This window comes from Anolis sagrei, chromosome 1 (assembly GCF_037176765.1).
Source record: "Anolis sagrei isolate rAnoSag1 chromosome 1, rAnoSag1.mat, whole genome shotgun sequence".
Taxonomy (NCBI): domain Eukaryota; kingdom Metazoa; phylum Chordata; class Lepidosauria; order Squamata; family Dactyloidae; genus Anolis; species Anolis sagrei.
Genome location: NC_090021.1, coordinates 199,019,421 through 199,034,220, shown reverse-complemented (window position 1 = coordinate 199,034,220; position 14,800 = coordinate 199,019,421). Strand labels below are relative to the sequence as shown.

Genomic DNA, 14,800 nt, shown 5'->3' with positions numbered 1-14,800 from the left:
AAGGGGTATTCAACCTATATAAGCCAGACAAGCACATGTATATCACTAATGGAATAATGGTTAGTAAATAACTTTACCTGTGCATGAATGAAGGTGGCATTAGAATTTTAAAAAATCTTCTGGGTGACAAAGACAGGTTATGTACAACAGGTGTGTACAACAGCATTAACTCAAAAAAATATGTGTGTTCCACAACTGAGTAAGTAGAACTGATTATCTGCCTACCCTACATTTTAGAGGTACCAGTTTAATGTCCCTGACATGTCTATATTCAATAATGTACTGCTAGAAACCAAAGGTATAATTAGTGAGTGAGTGAGTCAGAATTACAGAAACCTGAATGTTATAGGTATATTTCAAAGCAACATTCAACAATCTATGTAATTTTGACAGCAACCTGAGTTGTTTATAGGTGTTCACAGCATTCAATTAGAAAAAATGGGACAATTCTGTTCTGCAATGCTGTCGGTCAACTACAATCTCCTTTGAACATTTTGCTACCATGTACCAAGCACAAAAGGTTTGTGTAGATGGAAGGTTACTTGAATTGTCCCAATGATATTAGGTAGGTACACTATCTCTGATGCTGTAGTATAGGACCTCCTTTACATGCAGATTCATCCCAAGAAGTACCTTTCTCATTGAGGTTGTAAAACATCAGGCAATGGCTTTTGCTGCCTTGCATAATGCCTCGGCAAAATGCAAACCTGTTCTATTGTCCCAGCTTAACAATGTAGGTTGGCTAACTGCAGATACTAGTGCAAAGCTAATGTCTTGAAATGTGCTTGCTTAACATTTAATGTTTTTTTAAAAATAAAGTTACAAATTATATACAAAGTACAAAGATGAACTGTTAAAAAAAACACCCACCAACAAAACACATCGATTGAAAGAAATCTATGCCTCATTTAATCATTTGATTGGTGATGTAGGAGAATGCAGACAAAGTAATTAGAGCCATCCCTATTGCAATTCTTAGTGCTTGAGGGTGGCTTGGCCTTGAGTGGGCAAAAAGCATTAGACTTACTAAAAAAAACATTTCCACGTTGTAGATGAAAACCACAAGAAGTGTCTTTATTGAATTGGCCAATAGGCACCTACATTTTTGGATTTTCTTAAGGGATGGAGTGTTAGGATATGCACTGTTAATATGAGTGCCTATACTTCAAAATTCACCACTTCAGTTGTTGGCATGTAGACTCCTTCTTTCCAGATGTCTACTAGGTAGCAGGTGATAGCCTCATTGCTTGGAAATAACAATTGGATTAACTTTATAAATTATTAGCTCATTGGGTATTTGTAGTGATTAACCCAGGCCCACATCACTTGGTTAATTTCATGCTTGAGTGAGATGAATTTAATTTGTTAGACTAGGTAGCTTTTCCTTTGGTAGATTTAGCAGAAAAAAAGGTGGCTAAGAAGTTATGGGAAAAATGCACTATGATTCTGCGAAACAGCAGAATCAATCAGAAGATGAATGGAAAGGAAGGAAATATGGGCACTGGTATGAAGTTGAATGGGGCGAGGAGGAGCTGATTTATTTTTAAAGAAAGGTTCCTTAGCTCTAGTGCGGCTTGGAGAACATCAGGACTTTAAGGTTGGTATCCCCCTGCCTACGCCTCTGTGTCTTTCTGGGAGTCATTTACCTGAAGCAGTGGTTCTCAATCTGTGGGTCCCCAGGTGTTTTGGCCTTCAACTCCCAGGAATCATAACAGCTGGTAAACTGGAGAGGATTTCTGAGAGTTGTAGGCCAAAACACCTGGGGACCCACAGGTTGAGAACCACTGATCCAAACCTATGCTTTTTCCATGCCTACTCAAAAGAAAATATTGTTAAACTTCTTTAGTGTGTAATTTTGTGGTAACATAGTGCTGAGTAATTAGGCCACTAAATACAAAGTCTTCCTCATTCATGAGTAGACATGGAGAGTATTCCCCTCCCTTTTATGGGAAATTGAACTTTTGGAATACATCCAGTCTCATCAAACTCCTTTGGCTAATACTGAAGTAAAAAGATACAGATCGCTAAACACAGATTGAGCATCCCGTGTCTGGAATTTCAAAAATCTGAAATACTCCAAAATTGTCCATGCATTTTTTCCTACTTATTCAATGTACCAACATTTTGTTCCATGAAAACATTTATTAAAAATATTATATTGAATTACCTTCAAGCTATGTTTAAAGTATATATGAAACATAAATGAGAAAAACACACACTCTGCAACTTGTTTTTACAGATCATACTTTTTGATGGAGTTTGGAAAAAATAGTCACTGAATTGTGTATGTGCACAGGTGTTTGTGTGGGATTCTGTATTCTTTCACAAACTAATGTTTCAGATAACAAGTTATTTACAGAAATACTTGCAAGAACACATCAGCAAGTGAGAGTCCAAAAGTGGCAGGCTAAAACCCAGAACCTCAACCCATGTCTAATACCAAATGAGAGACTCCCGCCCGAACTCACAGAAGGCTGAGCAACTTGAAAGGCACTGAACAGACTGCGCTCTGGCACCACAAGATGCAGAACCAACCTTAAGAAATGAGGTCACAAAGTGGAGTCCATGACATGTGAGTGTGGAGAAGAGCAAACCACAGGCTACCTACTGCAATGCAACCTGAGCCCTGCCACATGCACAATGGAGGACCTTCTCACAGTGACACCAGAGCCACTCCAAGTGTCCAGCTACTGTCAAAGGACATTTAGTATAATTTAAACTTGGTGTTTTATAAATACATCACAACTGTACCCTTGGTTCGCTCCTGATGCGATTAAAAAAATAAGTTAATTATTGACAACTCAACTAATTATAAAGATTTGATCATTAGTGTTCACAGCAATGAATTAACCTTCCTGTTTCTAACACTTAATTGATGTTCACACCTAATGTTTCAAGTGCTAAACAATATTCTGAGCATGGAGTTAGGTAGCAGAGCTCTCTTGCCTGCTTGCGTATGTAGCTTTTTTCCATGGAAAGTTTTTGAAAGAGTGAATGTACGAAATCAATATCTCAGTTACGCAGACAAAGAATGACCCTGTTTACAAACACTTTGAATACAAACTCACAGTACTGAATATTGCATGCTGTATGGAAGAGTATTTACAAATGCATTAAATCATACTTCCTTGAAAATAAAGTGCAATGCTGAAATTAGTTAAGGATTGTTTCTAAACAAATTGACCTCCAAATACATGCACCTTTACTAGTACCGTGAATACCCTCTTTACAGAGAGTGTGCAAAGCACAGTATGTCATGTGGCTCAGAGAGGGATGCCACCTTTCTCTTACTGGCTTTGCTCCTATGCCTTTAGCAGGAGTCCAACTGAACAAAATGAAACAAAAAAAATGAAATAGGTAAGTCTGTTCCCAGTGCTTCTCTGCAAGTGGGAAACATATTTTTCTGTTAAATGTAAAAGTATCTGATTGCACTGAAAGCACTGAAAGCAGAGAAAAAAGTGAGTATAAAAAACAGCAACAAGAAGTGACAGAATGCAAACTGAGTGGCAGAATGCAAACCAAAGAGCCCAGCATCCTCCAACATCAGGGTAGCTTTTTCTGCCTTGTTGTTGTTAGCTCCTTCTCTCAATAGTTCTACTTAGGTCTTCGGACTTGTGGACTTGTGAATTTGTTTTTGGGATCTGGATGGGTGGTATTTTGTCTTTGTCTTTTACGGCATTGAATGTTTGCCGACATTTGTTAAAAACTGCCCTGAGTTCTCTTGGGGAGAGAGGGTGGGACATAAAATAAATGAATGAATGAATGAATGAATGAATAATAATAATAATAGTAGTAGTAGTAGTAGTAGTAGATTCAGGTGTCTATCTTCCTGAAGTCAGAAATGTTAGGACTGAAACTTCCATTCACCTGTATGCCACTTTTGGGCTTATATTCATGGATTATCAGTTTGACTGCTATATCCACCTGGCTGAATTCAGTCTAAGTAGGTTTCTGTGGCAGAATGTGAGTGTATGTGCCTTCCATCTCATGAATTTCATAGGCTTTTCTTAGGCAAGGAGGACTCAGAGGTGATTTTGACAATTGCTTCCTCTGAAAAATAGCTATAGGGCTTGTTATTCATTGATAGTCTCCTAGCCAAGTAATCACCAGGCTGGCTCTTTTTAATTTGCAAGATCAGATAGGATCTGGTGCCCTAGAGTAGAGGTCCTCAAACTTTTTAAGCAGAGGGAAGGTTCATCGTCCCTCAGACTGTTGGGAGGCTGGACTATAGTTTATAAAACACATGAACAAATCCCTATGCACATTGCACATATCTTAATTGTAGTGCAACCCCACCCACCCCCCAAAAAGAACAATACAATATTTAAAAGAAAGAACAATTTTAACCAACTACTTAGTCAAGTTAATTAGGATTGTTGTTTGCATTAACACCATTTCAGACTTAGTGTGGCCCTAAGTCTAAAATTTAGGGCGGAGGTAGGGTAAATGACCTTGGAGGGCCACATCTGGCCCACAGGTCTTAGAGAATTCAACCTCCCCTGCTTTTGAATATTTATCCAAGGCTTGTCCTACCTTTCACATTGGTTTGTGTGTGTGTGTGTGTGTATAGAGAGAGAGAATTTTAAATAAAATGCTTACTGAAACATATTGAGCTTTTCTTTTTCTTTTTTTTTTGAGATGTAGAAACCTAATCTTTCCACGTTATTTATTATTGAACCTGGTACTTAAATTTCTCTTAAGGAAACAATGCCTCAAAACACATCAAACTACAATAATTAAGACCAACATATCTGTGGGGAATACATTCTCAGCTGGAACATAGTTAAAGACCTAAAAAAAGCTCAGAGAGACCACTGAGCGCAGATAAGCAAAATGGTGGATATGGATTCCACAGTTACAGGGGTCTGAGAGTGCATATACATGGTAGAATAAACATAGTTTGACATAATAATAATAATAATAATAATAATAATAACAACAACAACAACAATAATTATATTTCTTACCCTCCTCTCCTCGTGGCGCAATGCTGTAGAATCATGCGGCTTTACAAGGTCTTTATCCTTCTCTTACAAAGAGAGTTGGTGTCTCACCAAACTACAAATCCCATGATTCCATAGCACTGAACCATGGCAGTTAAAGTGTGTCAAACTACATACATTCTACAGTGCAGATGCGTCACCACTGCATGGCATCCAATCCAGTGAAATTAACCTAATCTGTTCCAATTAAATTAAGTTAGAATGTCACTTAAACTAATTGACAATTCAGCTAACAGAAGAAAATGTGTTACCAGTCTTTAGCTGCCTTCAAACTGTTCAATCTCAGTTTTGGTTCTACCACTGGCAGAGCAGCTAGAGATTATTTTTGCTTCACCTAAGGCAGGAGTTACTCTCCTAGAGACTATAGGATTACATTGGTAATTTGTAATTGGAATTATGTATGCAAATTGAGTGCATTTTTTAAAAAAAGTTCCTGATAAGAAACAGATGATATACCCTTAATTTACTATTATAATTTTGGTTTTAATGTGTGTTTTCCACTGCTTTTAGATACAAAAGAAACTGAGGGTTCTTTTAATTTCAAGGAGGAGAGATAGGGGAGCTACTGCGATGAAAGTTCCTTTAATGTTGTACTAAAACCACACAACTTCAATGAGAATTTTAATGCTCTACCTTGATTACTGATTCCCCAAATGAATGCTATTTAAATTTGTAGAATACGCTCTTAAACAAAATGACATGTGGTCCCTAAAACGACAATGTTCTCTTTAAAGTATATTAACCACAGAGGAAATTATCTCAGAATTCTCTGTAGATAACCACAAGAAATAGCTCAATACATATCAACATAAGAATCTCCTATAACAAAATGAGAGCCTAACAGACAACTTGCCCGGCAGAGAAGGAAGTCTAGAGATTAACTTCCATGTGATATTTTTCACCTGAGGGAGGGCTCTTTTGAGAGACGGGGGAAAGATAGAAAAAAATGTCTTTTCCTGATTTTGGGATGAAAAGGCAGCAGATTTAAAGTTTTTTGTTCATTGTCATCCATTTGACTTTGACCTATCTTGACCCTATAAAAATAAAGTTATTATATTATATTATATTATATTATATTATATTATATTATATTATATTATATTATATTATTATGTGGAGCCAATCTGGAGCATTACTACTCCAGATCGGCTACAGATTAAGCAGCAGTGTACACAAGTCTAGAATGTTTTTGTCCAGCTCTGCAAAGAAACACAGGGCTGTCCATCTCTTCTGTAGAAGATGGAATTTAAACAGATGTACAGATTTGCCTTATGTCACTTTTTGATGAACAAGATGCTCCTATTGAAGTTTCAAATTCTATCCAGGACTCAAAGTGACGGTAATCTCCATGTTCCTTAGGGCCGGAGGGGAGTAGGCATATGAAGCCCAATTTTGATGATTTCGTCTACATATTGGTTACAAAGTATGCGTGGCTAAGGTTCCTACTTTTAAATAATTGGCTCTTTCCCCTTGTTGTAAAGATAATGTCAGAAGCCCCACTGAGTCACATGGGAGAATCAGTATTTTTCCACTGAGGAGGCTCTCTCAAAAGAATTTAGGTACATTGCCTATTTGGATAAATATTGTTTTATGTCATATTACAAGTGTGTTGGTTGTAAAGAATCAATGTAACGAGGCTGTTTTTTTGTTTTTGTTTTAAATCACTCTTGCCTACAATAGATTAAGCTTGGAATATTCAAATATATTGATAAATGTTCCATTCTGTATATCTCCTTATACTTGTTAGCACAGCCACTTGTTCCTACGTTTCTCATTTCTTAATTGAAAACCTTTAAGAAAAGAAAGTATCAGGAGGCAAAAGGCCACTTAAAATAGATTTGCTGCAATTTCTCATTTTTGTGAGGATTTTAATTGACAAGACACATCCATTCTATTAAATGCCAAACCATATCAAGAACTCAACTTTTTTGGGGACTTGATTTGGTTTTAATAGTCCTTGATGGATTAAGCCATCATTGAAGTTACTACAAGGGTCTCTGAATAAGGAAGAATTACAACTGGAAATAAATTAGCTCTCAGCCATATATTTGCATATATGACGATGTCTTTGAATTATATGCAAAGGTTGGGTCTCGGGGAAATACAGTGAGATGTGTTATATGCTACATGCTGCTTTCTTTCCACTTAGTGTAAGAACTAACCCTGACCTAGTTTCCTTTCTAATACACTCCCTATAGAAAAGTTTGGTGACTAGACTACTGAGAATACAGAAAGTAAACACAGTAAATTGTACATAGCACTGTGAGGATGTGCCCCTTTTAAAGATCCTTGGAACATGGACTGCAAGTACCTTTTCAATCTTTAAGCTATCAAGAATTCTTAAAATGAACAATATAAGTATAAATGGAATTTTTCTGACCCAAGCAAAAATGATATTTTTTGATGGTGAGAAGGAGAAGGAGTGGGATTTCCAAAGTAATGTCTGAAGCCTGAAGCCTGACCTTTCAAACAGGATAGCAAAATCTGGGCATAAGGGAGATGTGGGAATCATGCAACCTAGATGTTGTTGAACAGCATCTCCCAGCAGCCCCTGTCAGCCTAGCCAATAGTGAGGAATGATGGGACACAGTTAAAGGAGCCACCCCAGCATGCTCCTTAGGCAAGTGATAGGGAGCATGTGGTCCTCCAGGTGTTAATGGACTAAGTCCCATCATCTTCCACAATGTCCATGTCAACTAAGATATCAACAGGCATTACTCTCCAATGACATTTGAAGGGCCACATGCTTTCCACTCTTGTCTTAGGGAATAAGTTCACTCAATCTAAAAGGTTCAGGACTGTGCAAGAAGCTCACTATTTGACCTGTCCTCTTAGTATATATTTTCTACATGTGAGAGGATTATCTATCAGCCATAGGCGGTGCTTAATTTCTAAATGTAAAAGTTGTTGTTTATGTTGTTATTTAAACTTATGCTGAATTTATCATGCAGGCTTCATGCAGGCCTTTGAGACTGAGAGTGTGTGACTTGCCCAAGGCCACTTAATGGGTTTCCGTGACCAGCACACCATCTATTCACCCCAAGTCCTACTTCAACATACAAGCCATTACATCATGCAGTCTATAAATGATCTGAATACATTACTTGGGTTCTTAGAGAGACAATTTGGTTAGAGACCCATATTTTGCATCAAAAGCCACATATGGATTAGAGACAGAACCCAGGAAAATTACTTTTAGGAAATATAGTTCCTTGACTTCTCTAGGGAGCATGCCTAGTGGCCATGCTGGTTGTAGATTTCTAAGAATTGCTATCCAAAACAAACAAAAAATATAGACAAATAAACAGAAAAAAGTTTCCCCCCCAAAATTTGACTCATGTGTACTGACACTGAAAAGAGATTGCAAAAGTGCATCCCGAAGAAGAGGTTTTCTGAAGAGGAATCTTGCCTAAGAGCCTATATCTTCCCCCTTGAGCATCATGAGTTTCCTTCAATCTCTTTCTCCTTCAAGTGTTCTCAAGCGTTTAGAATATAAAACTGTTGTAACATTCATTATTAAGTTAGTAGCAGTGATAGGGTTGAAGTAGGGAATAAAAATGAAAAAAAAAAAGGCTTCATACTTACAGCCAATCAACATGACACAAATGGAAAAGATCTTCTCAGAGTTGGTGTTTGGAGACACATTTCCAAATCCTACACTGGTCAGGCTGCTGAAGGTGAAATACAGAGCTGTGACGTATTTGTCCTTGATAGATGGTCCGGAGCTGAGGTCGCTCACATTGTAGTGTTTCCCCAACTGTTGTCCAAGGGAATCCAACCAGCCAATTTTAGGAGTCAAATAATTCCTTTCCACATTCCCAATGGCATACCAAATGCAAGCCAACCAGTGAGCAATGAGTGCAAAGATGCACATGAGCAACATCAGAACAGCAGCACCATATTCAGAATATCTGTCCAGTTTCCGGGCAACCCTCACCAAACGCAGTAGCCGAGCAGTTTTCAGAAGGCCTATTAGGGTGGTTGTCTGAAGGAACACACAAAGAAAAGTGGAAATGAACAGTTAGGAATGAACTTTTGTTTTTCAAACCAAGGAAGGAGCTAAATACATTTGATGATGTGAACCTACAATGGACCAGACCAGTAGTTCTCAATCTTTCGTCCTCCAGAGCCTTGGAGCTTCAACTCTCAGAAGCCAAGATGGCAAATAGTTAGGTAAACTGGAGAAATGAAGTCCAAAGCACTGGGAAGACCTCTGACCTAGGCAAATAGGAAATGAAGTGCCCTTAGCCTTAACAATAGCTTGTTTATCAAAATGAAGAATAATCACATTCTAAGCTGGGGTCTACTGAGACATTTTAAGCAATTTTCATGGGCTTATTATACCTTTCAACAGAAATACAATGCATACTTACCTAGGAATAAGCTCCCTTGAATTTAAGAAAATTGATCTTAATTTTGAACAGACATGTATTGGACTACACTGTCATTCATTAGCTTTATACATTCTTCAGGTGAGATCTAACGGAAGTGCATGAAGATCTGAGTAAGTTTTCCATCTAAGCAGACCAAGTTAGCCAAGTTTGATCAAGGTAGGCACTTTCAGTCCAAAGAAAACTGATCAGGATATTTTCTTTTGGTCTTTGAGAGCAGACTATGCAGCCAGCCTCATATTATAAGCTACCCTTACATCTCCCTATTTTCAAAAAGTAGTTTGAAACACTAAAAATGAAGTGGATGGTGATGCTGAAGAAACATAAGGACAAAGCTTCTGGTTGAGTTCATTCTATTCTTTGGTTCTTCTTGACCGTTAATTTCTGTTTACAAGGCACCCCTCCCTTTTCCTTTGGCAGAAAAATCTCAAAGCCAAAATCATGTAGAGCTCATATCCTAAGGTGAATGTTTGGCACTGTCTCCCACCATCCAATATTTTAAAGCTTCTTTCCCCTCCAGATAAACATCAAACTGGATTTTAAGCTCATGGATGTAAACAGAATTTAAGGAGCTTGATGCAGGAGATTTTCAAAGAAGGAAGGAAACTTGAAACAGAATTAGAGTGAGAGACTTCTGACTTAACAATTCGTTGCCAGATGTTTGAAGCAGGATAACAGATTCCACCATGTTGCAGCATTAATTGGCTTGCCTAGTGCCAAGATCATTTGAGAAACAGCTTTGTGAAAGTCACTGTAAATACTTCCTGCCTCTGATTTCACTATGAGCCCATGTCAAACCATGTATTCCTGAAATTATGGACAATATTTCACATATCTGATCACAATATTCCACATATCTGATGAAGAGCTCTATAGTTTACAAATGTGTTTGCTATGATAAATGTGTTAGCATAGGACTGTCAATGGTTTCCATGCAAAGGGTGTATGGAAGTCTGGATATAAAGAATTACTTTATACTGAATCGGATCATTGATCTGGTTGACAAACTGCCATCAGAGGTGACTCAACCCATTACGCAAAGTAAGCATTTGCAGTATAGTTGATCTTTGCCCAGGGGTGCTTTTGAGGCGCTCTTGGGGGAAAATAGACCTTGACATATGCGAGTTGTAGTTACTGGGATGTATAGTTCACTTACAATCAAAGAGCATTCTGAACACCAATGATGGAATTGAACCAAATATGGCACACAGAACGCCCATGATTAACAGAAAATATATATCAGTGATTGGTGTGGGTGTGTGTGTGGGGGGGGGGGGCACCAAAATACTGTTTGCTTACCGTTGAAAATTACCTAGGGCTGCCTCTGACTGCCATCAACCTCAGGGATCGATCGGCATGCTCCAGAGCCCAGGAATCTGCACCATTTGATTTTTGGGCGTTTTTGAGCTCTAGAAGGCTATAGTGCATCATCAAAGCTGTCATTTTGGGCAACCAGAAGTAATATTTTCTGTTTTTGTTTGGGGTATATGGAGTATTTATTTATTTGATGTTTCAGGGTGCAACATCTTAAATCTGACAGAACTGGGTTGTAGGTTTTTTAGGCTGTATGGCCATGTTCTAGAAGACCTCACAACCTCTGAGAATGCTTGCCATAGATGCAGGTGAAATGTCAGGAGAGAATGCTTTTAGAACATTGCCATAAAGCCCAAAAAGCCTACAACAACCCAGTGATTCCAGCCATGAAAGCCTTCGACAATACATCTGACAGAACCGGTTGGGAGAGCTGATGGGAGGGAAGAGAGCTGGGGTGACAGGTGGGCTTCCACAATTCCTACTCCTGATTTTGAGGGACAACTCCTGCCTGCGAAGCTGGTACTCTATCACTAAGGGAAATGCTTTCTCCTCCCTGTCTCCAAGCACCCAAGTCATCTTATACTACCAGCATTCAATGGGGACTGTAACTAAGTACTTAAGCCCTCATTCTGACAACTGCAAAGAACACACTACTGAACTAGACAGCCCTCTGTTCTTATCTAGTCAGGCAATTTTTTTCTTCAAAATTCAAGTTGATCAGGTAATAAATATGTCATGTCTTGTATTCCAACTACAAATTTGGAACTTTCTGATACCTTTTAATTTTATGTTGAAATATTCCATAGTTGACAACAGCAGGGGCTTATCCAGTCTTAATCCCCTAAGACTCAATACTATACACAGCATTTTAAATAGCAATCAGAGAAGCTTCGTCTGCCCTTCAAGCCGACAAAGACTGAATGTGTGATAATTAAAGCCGAGTGAAGAAGAACACAGAGCTCGCTTTCCCCATCTCCTCATCTCATCACAACCACCTTTCTGATTTCCCTTTTTAAAAAGCATGCATTATACATGATGTTTAACAGCTAAAAACACAGCAAGTTCTGGTGGGAGAATCTGGCCTGCTAGTTTCTTTCCACTAAGTGCCATTTTTAATGTTTTATTAAGGTTTTGTATATTTTATGCATTGCTGGATTTAGAACTTGGTAATAGTAGCCTGGAAAGCAGAAAGAGAAAAAAAGCACATCATGGGCCACGTTAATTGAAAACAAGATGTTCTATTTATACCAAACTCAAACTTTCTTCCTGCAGCAACACAACAGAAGAGTTTTGTAATAGTAGCTCCCCATGCCATCGCCTCATAATGGCAGTGCCAACAAATTAAGTAATGAACTCAAATCAACATCCGTTGTGGGTGTATTTGAAAAACGTGGTCTATGTAACATATTCATATTTCTTCCACAATCCAAAAAACAAATGTACTCTATGAATTAAGCAAAGGTTGCCATTCACAAAATGAAATACCAAGATAACTAGAATAAGAGGGGGTAAATATAAGTAAACTAATAGTGCCACATAATGCCTATGGTGCTCCTCCAACTTTTAGGCAGTAGCTGGAATTCTCACAATATACCTGGACATACTCACAAAGACCCGCTATGGGAGAGACCTGCTCCAGTCACAAAAACTGGCCAAGATGGCTAGTCAGGAAACACTTACTTTCACTGGTGGCTATTGATGTCAATGTCAGTTGAGTGGTGAATCCACACTATGTACTAGACTGAAATTTAAGCTTGCTATGCAAGGGGATGAACCTAATCATGAATAGGCTTAGCACTCTGGAGAGCTCTTATAAAGATGAAATTAAAAGCTGACATGGATTTAGTGTCACCAGGAGACACTACCTATTTCCCAGAAGGTAACCTGGTGAGATTAAAATAAAATTAGTTTTCCCTGTAATATATTATAAAGGCAGAACTGATTTCCACAGTCCCAAACCACCTCTTTGAATCCCCTGAGGTCCCCACCCCCCCCCCCCAACTTTCCTTTCAGTCTACTAAAAAGGCTTAGTAACAAGCAAAACCTGGTCAAGAAACATGGCAGAGCTGGGATCTAAGCTTTAAAGATCAAATCACCTATTTGTCACATATCTCAAGAGCATACCAATTTCACAGAAGGCAAAGTAATGATACTCAAGAGTACTCCCTTCCCCATGCATAAAAGGAAAATACCTACCCACAAATAATTCACCCATGCCACCTTGAAATCAGACTGTGTCCCAAGGTATGGCATTTCAGAAATTGTGTTACGCAAATAAAGTTATACTGCTGAAGTCTTCTCCCCTTGTGGCAATCTACATGTCCTGTCTTTCAAAGTTTCATATACATCCGAGATAGTTTACAATCCCTCAGCTTGGAGGAAAAGCAACGTTCTGTCATGCGTCAAAATGTTTTTATTTTGGTAACATCCTCCAAATGCATCACAAAACATCATTATCACTAACATCATTGACCTGAAATCAATTCAAAACCAATTACAGGATTCAATTAAAATTGTTGTCGTTTCTGACATATGATGACCCTATCACGCAGTGGTTTGTCATAGATTTGAACCCTGGTCTCCAGAGTTATTGTCCAACGCTCAAACCAATTAAAGTTAAGTCCTCACATTTCAGTTGGTTTATTTCTACCTCTCCTCCATTTTTACCTCCTAAAGTTTGAAGAATTCTTGGGTGTTTCTCATCAGCTAAAACAAGAAAAGGCACTCCTTCTCAGGCAAATCTGTTTAAGGAAAACTTTCTCTAGGGAAGTCCTACATTGACTCTTATGTTTTTTCAGCTTCTAGTGAGAATCATTTTATTTTCCTGGGCCTTTAAATATAGGCTCTTACATCTTATATTAGAATTGCACTTGTCTTACTGAGATTGTGCTGATGCTGGCATTTAAATTATAAATGATGTTGTGCATAAACTATGGTTTTATGTCTTTAGATTAGAAGCTGCTCTTAAAGTCTGTGGTCTGAAAAGTAAACATTTGGGATAAAGAAAAGCCCTGCTCACGATTTGGGAAAACAACTGTTTATACAACAATTTCATCACAGAGTCATGGTTCTCCACTTCCAATGTTTTCATTCATGAAGAGGTTTCTCAACAGAATCTGTGCAAGATATCCAATAAGTAGGATGCCCAATAAGTAGGGCTGCCAGAGTTGAAGCTAGAGTGCGATCCATAAACCTTTAATGGTTGCACAGAACAAGGCTTCTTCGTGTAAATGTCCAAAATACCTACTAGGTACCAAGCTACACAAAGTTTTGATAACTCTCACATTCAGCTGGTGGACTCCAAACGAGGTCAGAAAAATTGGTAAGAAGAGGAGCTTTAAAAGGTGTTGCTTGCCATGTAACTATAAGCAATACCTGCTAAAATTTCATTTTCTACACAGCCATTAAAGTTACAGAAGCCATCTCCACTTTTCAGTCTGGCAGCCCCACCAATGATGTGTACTTGATTATTTTCAGCTTTCATTGCTCTTCAGTTTTCACAACTATGATGGCATAGACAGTGCTGACTTTCCTTCCCTAAACTCCAAATCAAAGGATCCTATGGAACCATTGTGATATAATTGTACAATATAAAAGGGCTCCTGGTTCAAAAGGATCCATCACCCCCATGAAGTCCTTCTAACCATCACTCATTGTGTGTTAACTGGAGAAGATCACCCTAATATATTTGTTGAAGGCTGAAGCCAAGGTTATTATCCTGGCTATTTTTGCAGGATCCTTTGTGGGTTTGTGCTGAATGTGTACAGAAGGCACTTTTGAGAAGTTAAGAATTAACGTGTGGATGACAGTACTGGGGGCCTTCCACACAGTCATATAAACCAGAATATCAAGGAGGAAAACCCCACAGTATCTGCTTTTCACTGGGTTATTTGAGTCCACACTGCCATATATTCCAGTTCAAAGCAGAAAAATGTGGGATTTTATTCAGCTGTGTGGAAGGGACCTAGGAGAACCATGGAACATTTTCAAGGCACATTTTCAGGGTTATTCATGAGATCAAAAGTGGGATTTGTCTGGTTGTGGATGCTGTGGGTGCATGTGTGTGTGTGTGTGTGTGTGTGTGTGAGAGAG

General features: G+C 38.5%; 1 protein-coding gene across 9 annotated transcripts in view; it reads right to left on the bottom strand.

The window, feature by feature from the left end:
- KCNH7 (potassium voltage-gated channel subfamily H member 7) overlaps positions 1 to 14,800 on the bottom strand; it is a 336,293-nt gene that overhangs the window by 49,264 nt on the left and 272,229 nt on the right. For all 9 annotated transcript variants that reach the window (XM_060777976.2, XM_060777984.2, XM_060777993.2 and 6 more), the window contains one exon: positions 8,589 to 8,988. In XM_060777976.2, coding sequence (XP_060633959.2) covers positions 8,589 to 8,988 — 400 coding nt within the window. The remainder of the gene's footprint in view (positions 1 to 8,588; positions 8,989 to 14,800) is intronic.